Source organism: Centruroides sculpturatus, unplaced genomic scaffold (assembly GCF_000671375.1).
Source record: "Centruroides sculpturatus isolate CEXI.00-Female unplaced genomic scaffold, Cexi_2.0 scaffold337, whole genome shotgun sequence".
Taxonomy (NCBI): Eukaryota; Metazoa; Arthropoda; class Arachnida; order Scorpiones; family Buthidae; genus Centruroides; species Centruroides sculpturatus.
In genome coordinates, this window is record NW_019384508.1 from 653,857 (window position 1) to 673,872 (window position 20,016).

At 33.4% G+C, this 20,016-nt stretch overlaps 1 protein-coding gene across 4 annotated transcripts in view; it reads right to left on the reverse strand.

Annotated features, from left to right (window-relative positions):
* Positions 1-793: 793 nt before the first annotated feature.
* Positions 794-20,016, reverse strand: part of LOC111622297 (methionine synthase-like) — a 35,346-nt gene continuing 16,123 nt past the window's right edge. For 2 of the 4 annotated variants that reach the window (XM_023364655.1, XM_023364656.1), the window contains exons 13-31: positions 18,994-19,173; positions 18,762-18,878; positions 18,548-18,688; positions 16,051-16,140; positions 15,879-15,977; positions 13,873-14,028; positions 13,702-13,802; positions 13,561-13,628; positions 13,368-13,488; positions 13,207-13,288; positions 11,963-12,061; positions 7,229-7,304; positions 7,000-7,155; positions 6,717-6,910; positions 6,500-6,639; positions 6,347-6,413; positions 3,387-3,488; positions 1,038-1,241; positions 794-974 (exon numbers count right to left, since the gene is read on the reverse strand). In XM_023364655.1, coding sequence (XP_023220423.1) covers positions 879-974; positions 1,038-1,241; positions 3,387-3,488; positions 6,347-6,413; positions 6,500-6,639; positions 6,717-6,910; positions 7,000-7,155; positions 7,229-7,304; positions 11,963-12,061; positions 13,207-13,288; positions 13,368-13,488; positions 13,561-13,628; positions 13,702-13,802; positions 13,873-14,028; positions 15,879-15,977; positions 16,051-16,140; positions 18,548-18,688; positions 18,762-18,878; positions 18,994-19,173 — 2,289 coding nt within the window. In that variant the 3' untranslated portion in view covers positions 794-878. The remainder of the gene's footprint in view (positions 975-1,037; positions 1,242-3,386; positions 3,489-6,346; positions 6,414-6,499; positions 6,640-6,716; positions 6,911-6,999; positions 7,156-7,228; positions 7,305-11,962; positions 12,062-13,206; positions 13,289-13,367; positions 13,489-13,560; positions 13,629-13,701; positions 13,803-13,872; positions 14,029-15,878; positions 15,978-16,050; positions 16,141-18,547; positions 18,689-18,761; positions 18,879-18,993; positions 19,174-20,016) is intronic. The other 2 variants (XM_023364658.1, XM_023364657.1) reach the window with 2 other exon arrangements.

The window sequence follows — 20,016 nt, forward strand, 5'->3', positions numbered from 1 at the left end:
ACCTTTGAAATTATGTGTTTATATATAAAATGCAAAGCTGATATCAAATTTTTAAAAAAATGCAAGCAAAATTATTACAAGAAAGACATGGAATTCTTTCTTCCAAATGTTTGCTCGAGATAATCACAATTCTTGTCCAAAGAATATGTTAATTGTACAAAGCACTCGACAGCTTAGCCCTCTGGCACAGTCTGATTTTGCTGAAAAATAATTAACCAATGTCAACTCGGCAATCACGCAAGAGAATGGTGACAGAAAACTGAAAGTAGAGATTAACTGAATGTGACAAAGATAAAATGGATAAGTGTGAGGGGTTACCTTCGTCAGATTGAAGTTTAAAGACTGTACTTAACTATTCATTCTATAATTAGAAAATAAAAACGATCCATTGTGCCATTCTGCTGTTCTAATTAAAGCCAAAGCATAACTGTCTACCTCTAAGACAAATTATTTAGAATATAATTAATTACATAGCCATATTATAGCCCAATAATTTGGCAGTTTATTTCGTACTTCTAAATATTTTGGGGAGTAGTGATTGAAAACAGCCCATATTTTCGGTAAAGCACATACTAGAGTTTATTTTATGGTTCTTTGGAGTATGTGTAAACAAAACAAAATACACCAGTCTATACAAATTTTATGAGAAATGCAATGGATACATGAGAGAAACAACCCATAAAGAATACTTGGTATGATTGATTGATATATTTAGCCATCAACAAATTTACTGTAATGTGTGTTTTAAGAAATATTTATAAAAGAAAATTTGATGTGAATTATTAACAAAGATTGTATTTGAAAACTTAAATATCTCTCTGTTTTAATATGAAAATATTTATACAATAAATATAAAAATTTCCTAAATTTACGAATTATCATGCCAGTTCTTCTCGGTCATAACCTAAAATAGGTGCAAGCCACTTTTCTACTTTATCGACCGGGAAACCCTTTCTCTTTGCGTAATCTTCCACCTAAAATTTGCACTTGTAAAAATTTTGAAATGCAAAAGAGATGGAAGAGACACTGCGACTCACCTGATCCCTTGCTATTTTTCCCGTAGAAAAGTAGACCGCCTCGGGATGGGAGAAATACAGACCGCAGACCGAAGCGGCTGGATCCATGGCCAAACTTTCAGTCAGTCTGATTCCGGTCGCTTCTTCCACTTTCATTAGTTTCCACATAGTAATTTTTTCGGTGTGGTCTGGTTGGGTTGGATATCCAGGAGCAGGCCTGATGCCCTGTTAAATTTAACAAGTATAATGTTTTTTTCTTTTAAGAAAATATAAATCTTTTACAAGTTCATCTCTTTAATAGCAAGGTTGTGGCCAAAGTTTTCACCTCTAAAACATGAATGTCAAACGTCAAGCACCGCTATCTTGTAAATAGTGCTCAACGTTTGACATTCATATTCCATATTCCTTCTTTTTTTTGATAAAAATGATGATAAATCTATATGTAATCAAAAATATGTTTCATATGAATATGACTATTAAAACACCTTATATGCAGTATATTTAAATCCTACTTTCACATAAAAATTATCTATTATCTTAATTAAAAACACCACTTTAAACTAAGCCAGGCTTATTGTATCTCACTCTAAATATTTGCATTTTTCATTTCATAATGCTTTTAATTGCTAAGATTAGTTAGTGCATATCACAGCTTTATATAACAGTGTTGTGTCCATTACAATATGCACTAACGTGCGTATTGTAACGGACACAACACTGTTATATAAAGGTTTTTGTGGATTATTATTACTCATCGCAGTGTTAAAGTTAGAAATCATACTGTGTTAGAGAGAAATATTTGGTAATTTTTATAATTTGTATATCTTTTTTGGGTAACTTTTCTATAAGAATCTGTTTTTACTTTTAATGGAAGCATTTTAAAATTAGAAAATTTCCATAATTTGGTTGTCATTAAAGTGTTTGAAGAAAGTGTTCTAAAATCAAATGGGTCTGCGACTTGATCTGGTTAGGGCACGGAAGGCTGCAATTTTGTGAGCAAAGGGGTCAGATGAGTTCGCGGGGATGAAAAATGGAAGCTGGTCCAGTTTGCGGTTCATCCCTGCGAACTCGTCTGACCCTGAACTACGGGCGGACTTCCGAAACACCAAAGTGATCAGACAGGCATTTCGTATTGATCACATCCATCACCTGGAGGCCTGGAAGATCTTTAAAGCCAACGTTGGGGCACCTGCATCAACTTTAGAGACGGAGAGTCGATCGCACAGGCTTGGAGATACTTATTCGAAGAATTCGAACTGGGACAAGTGGAGGGGTGAAACGCAATATGCGCATTATTTACATCTCAGACATCATCATTTCTATGGTCAGGAGGAGACACCGCTTAGTCAGACCTGAAGAAGACCTTGGAGGTCGAAAACGTTAGTGCATATTATAACGGACACAACACTGTTATATCCACAAAAACCTTTAGTTTTTGTGGATTATTATTCTTCCTCTCTGATTACAGAAGTTGTTTTTAAAGCTACTTTTTGTTTTTTTAAAAATTGGAACACATTTGGCACATTATCACTTTCTTTTTTTACTCTTTCTGCCCCATGGGCATAAAAAGGCCTTTTTTTCTAGTGCACAATGAGAGCCCTAAATGCCTGGGACAGACCACACCCAAAAAGTCGCCTAAATTTGATGCCAGGTCTCCCAGAGTGATAGAGTGGTGTCTTAACCATCTTTGCCAGTGGCAAATATAATAATAGCTGCCGTAAGCAGATGTGCAGGGTGTGCACCATGCACCAAAAGACATTCCTAATTAAGTGCCCAATTTAAGTTATGAAAAACAAAAAATGTCGCAAAAGTAAAATTACAAGCTTCAATTGTCAAAGTGTTAATGCTTGCATTATATATTTATATGAATTTATATTATTGGACAATCAAACATGTGTGAAGTAGCTTCCTGGTGGAAAGTTTCTCTTCCGGCAAAGAACAAACTTGTAAGGACTTGTATAACGACATTGCCAGGCATTCATACCATCCAAACTCAGTTCAAAAGAGTTTTGATGGTGATAAAAAAAGTAGGTATTCACAGTATAGTTGAACTAAGGAGTGTAAAAAAATAGGAATTGCAAGTGTGAGATATCCTAGCAGCGGCATTGAATATATTAATTTCAAATTCACTCTTCTTCCAATTCCCAAGAAAGCCATTTGGAATTTACAAAATTTAATGTTCTGGCTCTCAAACATTCTAATCACTGCTACCGATGATTACTTTTTAAATTTTTGTAAAATGTAGTTTTTTTATTTGTAGCATTTAAAGAGGGTTACACTTTTAACTTCTTACTCAAGATTATCAATTTAAACTTTTTATATAATTCTTGGAATTATTATAGATTAAAATTACTATTTCTACAGACTCACCTGATATTTAATCTTGTGCAAAGCAAATGAATCCAGGGACTCATCTGAAGAGTAACCCCATAATTCTTTCCTTACTTTTTCGTGTAGCATCTCGGCAAATGCCTTACGGATGAAAAGTTTTATTGTTAATGTTAAAGAACAAATGGAAAAAAAAATTTAAAATCATAATTTGCATTGAGAAAACTAGCTTATATCTTACATCATGGGTGGAAAGTAACTATGCATTGAGAAATCACTATAACTTTTGTAATAATAATGAAATCATAATATAATTTATGCAGGCATATACATAAATCAATGGAATTTTATAATTCCTACATTGACAGAGTTGGCAGTGACCAAAAGAGGCTGCTTGTACAGTGGCAAAAAAGATGTCCGACCACATGTCTACTCGAGAGTGAGTGCAGATTGCTTCACACTACGAGGTATGGAAATTAGTGTTTATTATGAAGAGATGGTGGTGTACAGTGAAGGGACATCATGCCACAACCTATCTGGAAACAATGAAGAATTGTCATTCAAAGCATCGGTTGTACATACACAGAGAAATGTCATCCATTCACACCACAATCCCCAGTCATTTTAGGAAGTTGGTGGATGGCATTGGTGCCTATGTTGAATTTTAAGGTATACAAATATTTCCATTTAATAAGTTACATGTCAAATAATTTTCATCATCATTGCTTTAGAAATATAAAAAGTATAGCAATTTCTTGATGCCTAGTTATTTTTCAATCACCCTGCAGTTTTAATTAATGAATTAATACATATTTTGTAATCGTGTAAAAAGGTTTATATACATGGAATATTAATCTCCAAAAACTTTTGTGAAAACTCATATATATCAATTGCATTGTTGTTAATGTGAAATGTTTCATGCAAAGTATATAAATAGCATTGCTAGTAGCAATGTTATTTATATACTTTCCACGAAACTACTTGGAGTTTATCAAACATTGTTCACATATCTTCCTTCCCTACAAAATCAGAATGACTGAGAATCAAGGAAATGGTATACTTTTTCTGAATTATTAATTTATTTCACTTAATTTTTGAGTTCTGATGTGTTCCTTCCTTTTCTGCCTTAAAATTACGACAGATTCATTCCTAGTATTAATATTTAATTAAAAAATGTGTATAGAGGGAAGGAATTGTTATTGGAAATAAGCAATAAGGGAATGACATAAACATCAAATTGCTTGATGTTCATCTTTTTCTTTGATTGTACAGTCACAGAGACTGTCTCCCTTTTTTTAGGAAGCAGTGCAGGTAGCATTTGAAGTTTCCATGTGCAGTTAATATCTGGATAAGAGCGTGATTTGTGCTCAGGTGTTTTAGGTTGGACCTTATGGGCAACGTCAGGGAGGAAATTGTGGTGGAACTGTTGTCCCACTCCCTTTGCCACCATGACATAAGAACAGCAGAAAGTTCTCTGCATACATAGGAGATTGGAACAGAGGAGTAGGAGAGGTGAAAGGCCACCTTGTGTGCTTTCTTAGCAAGGCCGTCTACCCTTTCATTGCCCCTGTTGCCAGAGTGTCCTTTAACCCAGTAGAATTTAATGGAAGCAGCAACTTTGAGTGCCTTGATGATATTCAGGGAGTTAATGATTTCGATTTTTTAATTTGCTGTAGGGCCGTACAACTGTCGCTCATGATGTTTATCGTTCTATCCCTGAACAGTTGAATGTTGTCTTGCACATACTTCAGGGTTTTCCAAATTGCCAGAGACTCTGCTTGGTTGTTAGTGCTCTTATGAAGTTTAAATGCCACTTCCCAAAAGATTTTCTTATGTGGGTCTTCCAGACAGGCTGCTGCACCAACAGCTCCGGACGTCTTGGAGCCATCAGTGTAGATGCAGAGCCCCCCAGGGGTTTGAGGGGAGTGGGGGTCAAAATTAGAAATGATCTGATTTGCAGGGTGAATGATAGGTTGATCAACATTGAGATCAAGGCCATGCTCCAGGACCTCGTCCAGCAATGGGTGGATCTGGTCAGGTAGATTGTAATTGGTAACAGTCTTGTGAATATACTCTTAGCTGGTGTTGAAGGAGTTCATGTTCACCAGGAGATTCTTCTTTTTTGCTATAAAGTTATTCAATGTTTATTGATCTCCAATGTGAGGAGATCTCCAATGTAGAGGATGCAAAGCAATCAAAAGCATATGTGCTGCATTTGTATCTGCACATGGTGAGATATCCACAATAAAAGAAATTATCTATTAAAAAGATCTAAATAAATAATTATTAAAAGATGCAAAAAGTCAATAATAGCTGGTGACATTTTATTCCTTAACCTTCCAACTTGGCCAGTAGATCATTTTGGAGAATTTAAACAATGATATTGTTGAATCATAAAAGTAATGATTATTCAGGTGGGTTAATATGCCTCCCAAGGCTCTAACAGACCATGGCCTGCTATAAACTTAGGTTACGAATACATTAAATGTACACTGGTGTTTGCATTTGATACCACTGATACTCGAATCATTTTTTAAAAACTGTAGCTAAGGTTAAATGTAAGTAAAATATGAGCTAAAAATCAAACAGAATATGGGTAAAATCAACAAGTGAATGTGTGCAATATGGAAAGCCATTCAGTTAATGATTCTAATTAAACCTATACTTCAAAGAAATAATATAGAAAACTTGCACTTCGATATCATCACTCAAATATTCCAACATCAACAACTGCCGAATGGAATTGGCTCAGCTGATAAAATACTAAGACAGAAAAATTGGAGATTTGGAAATTTACCAGCTATTGACTGTTAAAAGTATTTTTTAATGATTCTAGCAATAATTTTTCTATGTGCTAATTTTCTATAGCATTCTATGGAACAGTTTTTAAGTAAATTATAGATATAAATGTCTTTTATATGAAAAATTCTGCTTTTTTAGTTTAAACTGTTACTGAGTTATACCACGTTAAAAAATGAAAATACCATTTAAATGGCACTCACTTCGGCTAATCTATCGGCCAAGGCCTTAACCATTATGACACCGTAATCGTCCAAATTTTCTTCCAATCTTAAAAAAATAGCATATATTACCATAGGGAGGATTTAAATACATAATAAACTTATTAATTAGTAGAATATAACAAACTTTATCACCTATTGCACATTTCTTTACATCCAAATCCTGCAGACACTGCAAACATTCCAATGTAATCGTTTATTCCGCTGTCTTCTGGAGCAACAAAATCTGACAAACACAGATAAGGATCTTCTGTTGCTGCAGAATCTTTTTCTAGCTATAAATATTAAATTCATTTTTTTCTTTACTTTCTATTTTAGCTTCTTATTTAACATGCTAAAAATATGTCGTTACTTGCTGTCTCAATCCGTGAAGTATGGCTAGTGGAGTACTTTTCAATAAATTATCACCCGAATACAAAATTACGTCGTCTCCCTTGCTGTTTGCTGCATAAAATGCCACAATTCCTTTGGCTTTTAGCAATCTGTCTTTGATTATCATTTCTAAGGTATTTTTGGCATTGCAGTATAATTTCTTTGCCTCAGTTCCTGTCGTAACGAAAAGTATCGAATGCTTAAACACGCATATTCAATACTAGAAGAAAATGCCATTTTACCATTTCAAAATTCAAACTTGCCAACTGTTTTATCTTTAAAGATCTTAGGAAAACTTCTGTTTGGGTATCTACCACGCAGCTGCCACACGTCGAAAAATGGTTTCCAATCAATGTACGGAACTAGAAAATTTAAATCTACGTCGTCGAATACTTTTGTACCGAGAAAAGTGGGTCTAACTGAACAAAGAAATGAGTAAATAATTATTAGATGTAATAACAGTTTATATTATTTTTGTCCATGTTTCCTTACCTGGTTTCGGTCTTCTGATCCAATCAATATCTAACTTCTTATCTCTAGCCTTTTCTAATGATATGTAATTTTTATGCTGAAAAGAGTTTTAATGTTTAAAGTAATTTATATTAAAATGATTTATGGAAAGATTTAATTCATGTATTAACATCTCTAAAGCTTTATCAATCTCTGAGACTAAGAAAATATGATGTTTTTAAATTTACTGTAAAGTTTACAATGATATTTTTATAGTCACTTATACCATTTTCTCATAAATTTATTTTTAAGCAGCAATTGTTTGTAACTTTTTGGTTTACTATACGTAAGCACTGTTGGAGTCTTACGTAAAACTTAATCCTTCACAGTAATTACAATTTGTTATTTTTCCAAAATGTATGTAAGGTGCATCTCGCGACTAAGAGAAATCTCCATGTTCTCTACAAATCCAATTCTTCTAAGATCAATACCAAATTTGGATCTCATTAAGTGACCCTAGCCAATCATCATCTAGATCAGATTATGTGAGGAAGGTCAGTTTATGCAAACAAACCATTGATTTATGGAAGTTTTATTACTCCCTACACTGCCCAGCACCATATTTTAGAGGTAATGCAAATACAGTCGACCCCCCTATAACGTACGTTCCAATAACGACAATTCCTATAACGTAGCGAAAAAATTGTAGAAACTGTCGTATAACATACCTCCCATAACGTCGTTTCGCGACAAGATTGATAGAGTCTGGACCAATAGTGGATGAGCAGCCGAACTACTTTCCTCCGACCCTGCGCCATGCTACAGAGCGGCTAAATTGAGTTTGCTATCGTCTGTTTAGTATTATATATAAATTATATATAAATTAGGTACTGTACATATAATTATATATTAATTATATATAAATTAGGTACTGTATATATAATTATATATTAACTTAATTTATTGTAAGTTTATTATAATTATATATATGCTTTCTGCTGCCTGGCAACACGCTACGGAGATCTTAGGCTAGTAAGTTGAGTTTGTTATCGTCTGCACAGTATGTAAATTAGGTACCGTACCGTAAGTCAAATACAGTACTAATTTTATACATTTCTTGTGAAAGAAACACTTCTTATTCAACGGCCATAAAAATTATTTATATTAATGATGTCTCCAAAGGTCAAGTTATTTTTCTGCGAAAAATTATTTATTAGAAATCGCGGCCGCAGTTTCATGTGCTGTTCCGCAACGAAAATCAGCTTTAAGCAACGGCGTAGTCGAACAGTACAAACTCGGTAAGTAATCCTATAATTTTTTGTTTATAGCATAGTTTGTACAGATTACTCCCAAAAAATTATAAGTGTTTTGGAAATGTTGAGTGGAATTAGTCTAGAATCGGTTAATTTTATATAAGAAAACCTTTCGAACAGCCTTAGTCCGTAAAGTTCCCACCTTTTGGGCTGCGATTGGCTCATGTATTTAATCATTCATATAACGTAACATTCACTTAGCGTGGAACGTATCTAAGCGTTATAGGGCGGTCTACTGTACCACAATTTCACAATATATATATTTCAGAATACTACATACACAGTACAGTAGACCCCCCTATAAAACAGGTTCATATAATTTGGATTCGTATATAACAGGGAAAAAATTGAGACTGTATTCGTATGGACAAACTAAAAGAAACTCGGAAAATATGGTAAAACGTCATCACCAACTTGTGTCACGACAGGATTGGTCGAATCTAGACCAATAACAGATATTGCACAAACCGTTGAGTTTAAACGAGCAGCAAACTTACTAAAACCATTTATTATTTAACGGCCATAAAAATTATATTTATATTAATGATGTCTCCAAAGTTCAGCAAATTTTTCACAAAAAAATAATTTATCAGGAAACAGGTGAGCCCCATTTGATGCGCCACTCCGCGACGAAAACAAGCTTAAGCACTGGCATCATCGAATGGTGCACACTCGGTAAGTAATCCTACAATTTTTTGTTTATAGCATAGTTTATATGGTACTATGCATATGTAGCTAGAACTATTTCTAAGAATATCAGCACAAAACCTTTCTCACTAATTTCTAGCCGTTTTAACAGGAGTACAAACGTTTTCGGCCTTCTTAATAGGCCTTCCTCGGGTACACTGTGGAGCGTCGGTTAGAAGTTTAAATGCTGCCAATGTTTACCCAGGTATCGTCTTACCAGTGACGTCATCATCGATGATAGGTATAGACGATACCGAGGGCGAAAATACAAACTTTTGGTAAAGAAGGGAGGTGTGCAGATAGGATACCTGCTAAAGCTGGGGAAAAAATTTTTAAAGTAAGCACGCTACATACAGGAGATGCACAATCACAACAGGGGGTTAGTGGGGAGTGACGTCATAGTTGAGGCCATAAATATTCAACGATACAGTAAGAAGAGGCGTGCGAACAACCATGGATGGGAAGGGGGTTACGATTAGAGGGTGGAATGGGAAATAAATGCGACAAGTAAAGAAGAGCACTAACGGTTTCACGCGTTGAGGGTGGGATGGTCTATTTATTTCAAGGGGTTGTCGAAGAATGATTTCCAAGCGGAGGAGAGCGAGTCCGCATCTCTGCTGTTGATACAACCTTCTTTGAGGGATTGCTTAAATATTTTAATTGTTTCGACTGTTCTAAGCTTGGTGTGGTCGTGCATAGGAATAGTAATCCTCGCCTCTTCCCATTTGGTCGTTATGCCAGGTTCGCTTGCAAACTGGGCAAGGGTCTCGAATGACCTCTTTACTTACAAAATGTCTGCTTTCAGGACCCTTATCTGCAGAGCTTTTACCCATTGCTCTAGCATTAACGACGCGCTACGAGAAATCCAACGCATCAAGCGCATCGCCACAGCCCACAGTTTCAGCAGTAAATTTATCGATAAGCTTGCGCAAAAAACTCATAGATGCTTAACAACCAGAGATGTCAACTCCAAATCTCTAAAGCAACAAGGGATTGTAATCCCTTTTTGGGGTGTGGAAGGGTATGGTGAAGACACCACACCCTTCCATACAGACGACGTTCGCCAACTCTCCCTTCCACCTAAAGGTATTTAGGGGTAGATTTTATAAAAGCGCTCTCTCTCTGATCTAGAAACTAGGACAGCGACCTAGCTAAGAATATAATCGCCAATTTCTGTACATACTTTAAGATAATCGCATTTAGCTTTAGTAGTGTGAGATCCGGACTTTTTACCGAATTCTCCGATTAATATTCAGCATTTTTCTAAACCCCCAATTTAAAAAACCTAAACGACAATCTAACGAAAAAACGGGAAAATTTCCGATCTCCCCTTTCGTTTAAAGTAAACATCCGTCCATTTCGAAACTAATCCCACATTCCACCTCCAAAGTTGATAGTTAGCATGGGCCCGGGAACAACTCTGACCCATCTGCGTACCCTTTACCTCACAACAATTAGTCACATGACCATTTTCCCACGCCGAACTTATAAAAACCCCTCCCTTCCCCTTCTCGGGGGAGTCGCGTTCATCTGCCGTCATTTTAATACTGTGTCCTATGAATATTGTGTCCGATTAATATACTGTGTCCTATCGATATTGTGTTCTGAAGAAAAATTATTATCCTTATCCTACCAACCCGTTGGATATCAAAACCTTTTTCCTTAAGAATATTTAAAGACATAAAGAGGTATGGAACAAATTTTTGTGAACTCTCTCTCGGTCTTTCGCGTTTCAGGGACTCAGATTTTTCCCTTTGAAATTAGTTATTGTATCTATGTAGCTAATAAATCGTTGTAATCCTGTTAAATTGGTGTCCTCGTTTGCTCGTATATCGCCTGTCATCTTACCGACGCACTCCTCCCTCCGCCACTCGACCCGAAACATTAAAGCCCGTTACAGCGGGAAAAAGAATCTTTCCATACATCCTGACAGTGAAAGGGTTTAACAACCTGTTGCCGGATCGGGAGGCCTACACCCTCCCTGGCGGTTCACAGTAGTTTTGTAACTTAGTTTTGTTAATTAATAAATGCTTGTTATTCTGTTGACCTGTCTCCTGTCTAACGGCACCTGCCAGCTTACCAACGCACTCCCCACTCGATTTGCCCTCCTACCGCCATCTGACGACGCCGAGATCGGGCTTCACAAGCCTGTGCAGAGTAAGTGGTCATTGTAGGATTAACCCGTGGCCCTCTGCTTATCTCACACCTGTCTACTATACAGAAGTATCATAAAAATATACCAGTAAATTCCTATCGGTTGGGTTAAGTTATAAATCTACACAATTACATTCTGAATCATGGCTAGCAATTCAGAATGTAATTATGATATGAAAAATACATTTAGAAGTCTACAGTTTTTACTGGCTTATCGAACAAACGAATACAAATGGACCCTAGACCATCACGTGCAATTAACTGATTGTCCCTGGAAGTCGGCTTCTTACAGAAACACAGCTTCCCTATCATCTAATGTCACGGCACGCCACTGGACTGAAGAGGGGCATTAAGCCCGAAATGCATATCCTTTCCTATCAATAAACTGACCTTTTTCCACTAAAAGTATTCCTGTGTGATTTGTTCTCAACGTCAACCTTATGCTAAAAAAATACATAAGCAAATATGTTTCATGATCTACCAATTTGTAGCTAATTACAATATACATTGTAATAAATAAAAACACTATTTAGCATTGTACTAGTAATTAATTTGCATTATTATTTACTTTGAACAAAATTTTAATAAGTTAAATTCAGTTTTTAAACCGTATACTCAATACCTTTAAATTCTGGTAGTAGTTCTCTCGTATGTCTTCATATTCTTCGTGAATCATTTCGATAAAATCCTGTTGATTATTTCTATCCATTAGAGAAGAACACTGTAAAAAGCATCTGTTGTATGAAAAATTGAAAAAATACATTAAAATTCTGAGTAAATAAGTTGCTAAATGTATAATAATGGCATAAAAACTAAATTATGCATGTAGTCCTTGATTAACATGCTTTTGTTTTAATGTAATTTAATAATTATTGATAATTTTCATACCATGCACCAAGTTTCATTATAATGTGGTTGCAAAGAAGAATGCTACTAGACATGGTATGAAGAATTCATTTAATGCATTTTTGCTTACTGCATTCCTTTATAGGAAATTATTTATTGCATTTACCAAGGACTACTTGTATAGGATGGTTATAATTAAACTTGTAGTATTCAGAGTGAATCTACTCCTGGATTACAGTGAAAGACGTCTTCATAAGAACATGCAGAAGAAAATTTGCAAATACAGCATGGAAAATGGTGGCTTGAAGCATGTTTTGGGGAATGGCTGAAACATGCCATGTTATTCTTGTTTTCAGTTTAGAGATTGATTAAATATCACTTTGGTAAATTCAGTTTTTCAAATAACTTTATAAATAAAACTTGCAAGGATTTTGCTCAGGGAATGAATGGCCAGGCATTAAAAAACATTTGCGAAATTAACCTATCCTCACCAAATGTGGTATTTGACAATTATGTTGTCATACATGCAGTATGAGATGGTGCCTCATCCTGCAGGAAGATTATGGAGGATAAGAAACTTCCTGCAAAGCTGGGATAATCTTATGGGTGAGAAGATCTGTGTAATGAGCTGTATTGACTGATGCATGGCACTTTGAAGCATGATCACTTCAATATGCCTCATGTGACTCTTGTAACTAGCTGCAATATCAAGAGAAATTAGTAAGTAAAATGCTTTACTAGCACTCTGACAACATCTGCTGACTTAAAAATCAACAAATTTTTTATTTGCAAATTTTCTTCTCCATGCAACAAATTCTCTACATCACTCTGAGTAATGTAATTTTAATTATAATCACCCAGTATTAATAACTTTTAGGCAAAATTTATCTTCATCAAAACTTAAATCTATTTTAATGACAATTTCGTTTAAAATTGATAATAAAAACGGTTTTAAACATTTATTTTGCTCACAATTTATTTATTTGAGATTATAAATTACTATTATTTGCCAGAACTTACAACAATAACACTTTTGGAAGCATCTACAACATGAATAGTCGGCTGGGAATATCTCGGTGCAATCTTTACGGCAGTGTGAGTCCTTTGGGGAAATTTAATGAAGTTAATTGAAAACTTAATTAATTAAGACATTCCTAATTATTATTTATATATAATCTCACTTTGACGTGGTTGCGCCACCAATCAAGAGTGGTAATTTTATTTCTAATCGCTCTAATTCCTTAGCAACGAATATCATTTCTTCTAATGATGGAGTAATAAGTCCCGACAAACCTATTATATCTGTCGTTTATAAAATTAATTATATTTTCTAATAAAATTTTATACAAATTTTAAACTGTTTTGATGTCTTACCAGCATTCTCGCTTAAGGCAGTTTCTATAATGTTTTTACAAGGTGTCATAACTCCAAGATCAATTACTCTAAAATTAATATTTATATTGAAGTAAATTCATATTTAAATCTTAACTCATTTAATTGTAACATTTATTTTACCTGAAATTGTTGCAACCTAATACTATGGCAACTATATTCTTTCCAATGTCGTGTACATCTCCCTTGACGGTTGCCAATACAACGGTGCCAACGTAGCGACTCTAAAATTTCAAATATTTTTCACTTAGGAATTCAAAATTTTCAAATATTTTAAAGTATTGTAATTATTACTTTAATTTTATCTAAATTTGACAGTTGTCCTTCTTTCTCTTTTTCCATAAATGGAATCAGATAAGCCACAGCTTTCTTCATTACTCTAGCAGATTTAATTACTTGAGGAAGGAACATTTTTCCAGAACCAAACAAATCTCCAACAATATTCATACCCTAAGAGTATAAAATATAATAAAATGTAACCATTTCAATAAATTTTTCATCTTAGAATACAATTTATCCTATCCAGGCAACAATGCTTTCAAAACACAGCCCCAGTCACTTGATGAATGATGCTAATCTTTCTGTCCAAGCTTGCTAATCTTTCTGTCCAAGCTTGCTAATCAGATCTTCTTATAATGAAAAATCTTAAATACTATCATAGCCAGATACCACGATAGAAAATTGTGAGAATGGATTAACTATAATCTTCGGCTGTGAGTGGCTGATAACTGTTACTTTTACCATTTTTATTAAATAATATTCAATCATCAATTATTATTAATCTCCAAGTGGATCTGAAAACAAAATTTGTTCTCTTGGTATTGTTAGTTAAAACTACTCCAGAATTTGAATTTTTTAGGGACAATACAACAAAATTTTTCTTATAGTCAACAAAGATATCCAATTCACTTACAATAGTATTTATTACATGTGTTTTCGGTAATCGTGATTACATCACCTCTGATAATGATTTTTACACATTTCTTAAACTGCTTTCCATTCTTACCTGGGGCATTAAGGAAAAATTTGTTGAAATTTTATTGGTTGGCATATGTGAACTATGGACATTAGTTTTCTGGAGGAGACGCGATATCCTCATAATCGTGATAGTATTAAAGGGGAAAGAAACAAATGGACAAGAAACAGCAAATCAGGAGAAAAAAAATAGTTTTAAGCAATAAGATTATCATATAATTATATTTGGCAATTGTTCACTCCTCTTTACACTTGTTACTATATGAGAATATAAATAACATCATGATGACAGTGCCTATTATATGTCTATTAGCTAAAATACAAAGTTTTTCTTTGCCAAATTTCTTCACATCATTGTTTATAGGCTCGTCATATTTTTTCCATTTAGATAATTAATCCTGCTACATAAATACTTTTACATCTTTTTTTAGTATAATAATAAAGTATTACACAATTAATACTATTAAGTACATTTCTCTGATGTAAATTTGATGACACTAACCTGTCATCATTAAACCTATCCATTCAAGTATAAAGAACTCAGACGTACAAGCAAAAACAAAGCTAACTTGCCTGTACAAGTATACCAGAGCCCATTTTCTTGAAAAAAATGCTGAAAAATTATTGTGCAGTGAATTAATCTAAATGAAATATGATGAAAGATATTAAAAGTAAGTTTTCATATTTTTATTTATAATGAAATAAGGCAAAATAAATAGATTAATGCCGGGAAGAGAATTAAACAAGATATATTTTATGGGTAATAACTTTAAGTTTTTGTGTAATAAACACTATTTCAGGTAATTTCAACCATAATAATAATGATATATATTTGATATTGATTATTATAATTTATATATTACATACAGGATGAGTGAAAAGTCTCTAGCACACTTTTCATTCAAAAGTAATATAGTTACATAGGATGGAGAATTGAATGGGATATTTTAGTGCTGATTTTGAAAATCATTTCATTTTGTTACTTTTTAGCAAGCAAAGATAATGTAAAAGTTGCAATGACAAAGTTAAAGAGCACCATTATTAACACTACTTAATTTCATTGATGTAACTGTACAGTACATAGAAATGAAATGTAACATAACTTGGAATTTTTTCAAGAAAATATGTTTATGAATACAAAGATATTGCTGATATATTTATATTTACAAGTTAACTTTGTTTTCATCCATCCATTCAAGACTTGATGTAATTCTTAAACCCATCCATGACAATATAAGTTAGAAGAAATAGAAGAAAAATTACTTTAAAAATAAATACGACAAATAGAAGAAAAATTACTTTAAAAATTCAAATTTATTTCTAACCTTCATTAATGGCCCTTCAATTATGGACAATGACGACTGATACAGATCTGTTCGTTGCCGCGCTTCTTCTACGTCCTGTTCTATATACAAATCTATACCCTGGATGATAAAGTATTTTATAATAAGTAAAAGTAATATTTGTATTTAAATTTTGGCAGTAAATTAAAAATACCTTGATAAGTGCATATTCTAATCTCTCTTCTAAGTTATAAAATCTCCAATCTTTTTCTTGAACTACTGTTTTATTGTCTTTTCCTATTTTCTAAATTTTTTATTTATTTTAAAACTGAATTAGAATTATTTGCAAATATAACATCACATTAACTATTATCTAATTTTCATATTAATTAAAATAATTGATTGTATTTTAAATTAACACAAATAAAATATTTTATTTATTGATGATAATAGCAGTGAAGTTCAGAAGCACCGAAGACAGAAGTTAAGATGGCTGCATCATAAATTATACGCATATTACATACTTCAAATGAAAATTGTGACATATAAAAATGTATTTTGAACTGGTTACCAGAAAAATTACAAACACACTTTTCCACATAATCTTCTTTTTCAACATTGACGTCTTCAGATTTATTAGTACAGTAGAGTCTCGAAAACTCGGCCTAACGTGGACCGAAGGGTGGCCGAGTTTGTGAAAATGCCGGGTTATTGGGAATGGGGTTAAAAAAATAAGTATGAGTGTTTCCTCAGAAAATGCTGTACTGTACTTGTATGTATTGTTTACTTGAGAATACAACAGAGAATAAACTGCCCAAATACCCTTAAACAAAGGAAAAGTACATCCTTTATAAAGGCATAGAGCCTTTACTACATGAAAATGAAAATTAATGAATACACTGTGTACAGTAATTTACCTGATAAGACAGACCTCAGAAAAATACTTTATGAGGCATAAAGCTGTCTATAATGAAAATTAATTAACTAAGGATTTTTTTGCCCTGCCAGGGTGTGGCCAAGTTATCCAGACTACCGGGTTATCGAGTGCCGAGTTTTCGAGACTCTACTGTAATGGCAAATGCACATATTATATTCGTTTATATAAGTAATTGCATTTTTATACAACCTCAAATTTTCTTGATCAGCTGCCTCTTGATATATCAATACAAAAGAAAATAGAAATTACAGTTCTGGTATATTTGAAACCGTGTCCAGTAATTTTTAGTAATTCGAACACAAATCAATTATTGTATTAACCACAATCGTACCCAGCAAAAAATAAACAAATACGTAGCCGACACCTTATTATTCGCTGAGAGATTTTTTATTAAAACAAACTTTTTCAATCCACTCAATAGATCATTATCAGGCTAAATGGAATACTTCATAAATGGAACAACAAGTTCAAAATTCAAAAATACCAAAAACCGATAACATAACAACTAATAAGAATAAAAAATAAATTGTAAATGATACATATAAGTAAAAATAAATAACATAGACAGTATTAATATTTAGTAGTATCGCAACTAACTAGAGTTTCCTTTAAATCATACTAGAGATCATGCGCCACTTGTAAGTTTTTAGTTATAGTTATCATCTTAGATGACATCAATATCATCTTTAGCAAAGAGCATATATCCACCAGCGTATTCATCAAACCAACGCATAGCCCACTATGCATCCCTGCAATGTCTAATGACCCATATTGTTATAAATTGGCAGTATTTCGAGCTTTGGTTAGAAGGGCTTTTATATACTGTGAAAACGTTATAGACCGGGATACAGAGATAGAAAGAATTATGCAATTAGCAGGAACATTAGGTTATAAGAGAAATGTTATAGTGGGAATTGTTAGAAGATTTGAGGCCAGTAATGATAAAGTCTCAAGACAAGGTCCATTAAGTACACGAAATTTACATTCAACAAGTATTTAGGAGGAATTATGAAGGAAATCGCAAGCATTAAAGATGCAATGGTGATCTTGAAAAGAGCTCCGAATTTGTACAAAATTCTTAGAAATGATAAAGGGGTTATTAAAAAAGAAGATAAGGCAGGTGTGTGTAAGATTCCCTACGAGAACTAGCTATTAGGAATAAAAAAAGAATATGTAGGGGTTACTACTAGAAACCTAGGTGTAAGAATCAGAGAACACAGGTATGATATTAGAAAAGGATCTAATACAACAGTATTGGTCCAGATGGCACAAGCAGAAGGTTCTCTGGTTCGATGGGATGAGGCGGAAGTCCTGAAACAGATACACTCTCCAACTTTGGCATAAATGGCTGAAAAGATGGAAATTTACAAAAGCAAGCTTAAAGAAAGATGCATTAACGTCAGGAACGTGGAGGGTCTTCCCTTGGCTTGGAAGTATGCCATTAAAAACTTACAAGTGGCACATGATCTCTAGTATGATTTAAAGGAAACTCTAGTTAGTTAAGATAGATTGAGATTTCACTGTATATATAATAAAATGGACATCTACTGAAGTTCAACCCCCTCTGTCTGACTTATCTTCACCTCTTCCCTCCCTTTCAGTGTGGACGTCATTTATGGACAACCTCTTGCTATACTGAATTTTTGTTTTTCATTTTAACAAATTACTTAAAATACATTACCTATTGTATTAATTTAATAAAAAAATTAAGGAAAAACTGAATAAATTTCTTATTAGAAGCGAAAACGATAATAAAAATTCACTAAATAAATACCTGAGCATATTGTAGAAGTTTATCTGTTGCTTGGCTATCTTTATTCCACAACAGATCTTCACACAAACGAAGCAAGTTAGGTTCGATGTCGTCGTACAAAGGAAGACAACCCGCATTTACAATACCCATATCCATTCCATTCTGAATAAAATCAAATAGTTAATAAGTTCTGACGATTAAATTATAGAAAACAAATTTGCATCAATATAATTACTCTTATTGCATGATATAAAAATATGCTGTGCATCGCTTCTCTAATTTGATCCATACCACGAAATGAAAAGGAAAGATTAGAGATGCCGCCGCTTATCCTTATGCCGGGTAAATTTTTCTAAAATAAAAATATATTAATTTTTTCTCTTGCTTTAAAAATTGGTGTGTGTAAAGCAAACTTTACAAACAAAAATACAGTTTTTTTTTTTTTAAATCTAAATAAGTAAAATTACCTTAATTTTTCTTGTTGCATTTATAAAATTAATTCCGTACATACTATGTTCTTCTATACCAGTTGCTATAGTTAATATGTTTGGATCAAAAATTATGTCGAAAGGATTAAAGTTTGCCTTTTTGGTAAGTATGTTGTAGGCTCTGGTGCAGATTTCTACTTTATCTTTCTCACTGGTTGCCTGAAGATTATTAAGACAATAATTAATTAGATACAGTGAAATTTCTGAATGATTAATTAAGTTAGCATCATGTTATTGCCTGATAACATGATAATTGTTTAATTATTAACAATAAAGGCAAGAGTCTAAATATGTTTTCTGTTTTAAATTATTTTCTTATTATTTAATTATAATTTTCTTATAATATATATGGGAAGATAAGGACAAGAAAGGTGTTGGCCTGCCACTGGGAACTTGAGTTTGAATCTGGGTTGGTAATCTTGGGAATATTTTATGGATGGAGTGTCTGGATAAATTAGGATTTTTTCTCATCACCTGCACCTATTATGGGCCTGGTCAAATTCATATATATATATATATATATTATTATTATTATATTTCTCTATATTCTTCCAAGAACAAGTCAAAACAAATTAAGACTGTTTTTCCTCAAGTAATCACTCTGGGGCATAGTAACTGTGATTTTTTTCAAAGGAATTCAATGTGCTTCTGGACATTCATTTCTGTCAACAGCTAACTGAGCAATTCTCACTCTTTGGAGAAGGACATAACTGTGATATAATCAAGTTTCATTACCAATGACAACCAATTGCAGACATTGTTAACCAGATCTACCACCAGACATTACAACTTTTGAATACTCTCGGTCTTCATCAGGCTTAAAATCCATTCCAAAACCTTTAAACGTCCAGTAGTAATCAATTTAATAATAAACAAACGTTTTCGACCATACTCTCGGTCTTCATCAGGCTTAAAATCCAGCGTTTAAAGATTTTGGAGTTTTAATTTATATATTTCCAGTACTCACGTGAGAAGATTTTAACTTTTGAATACTTTGAGCAG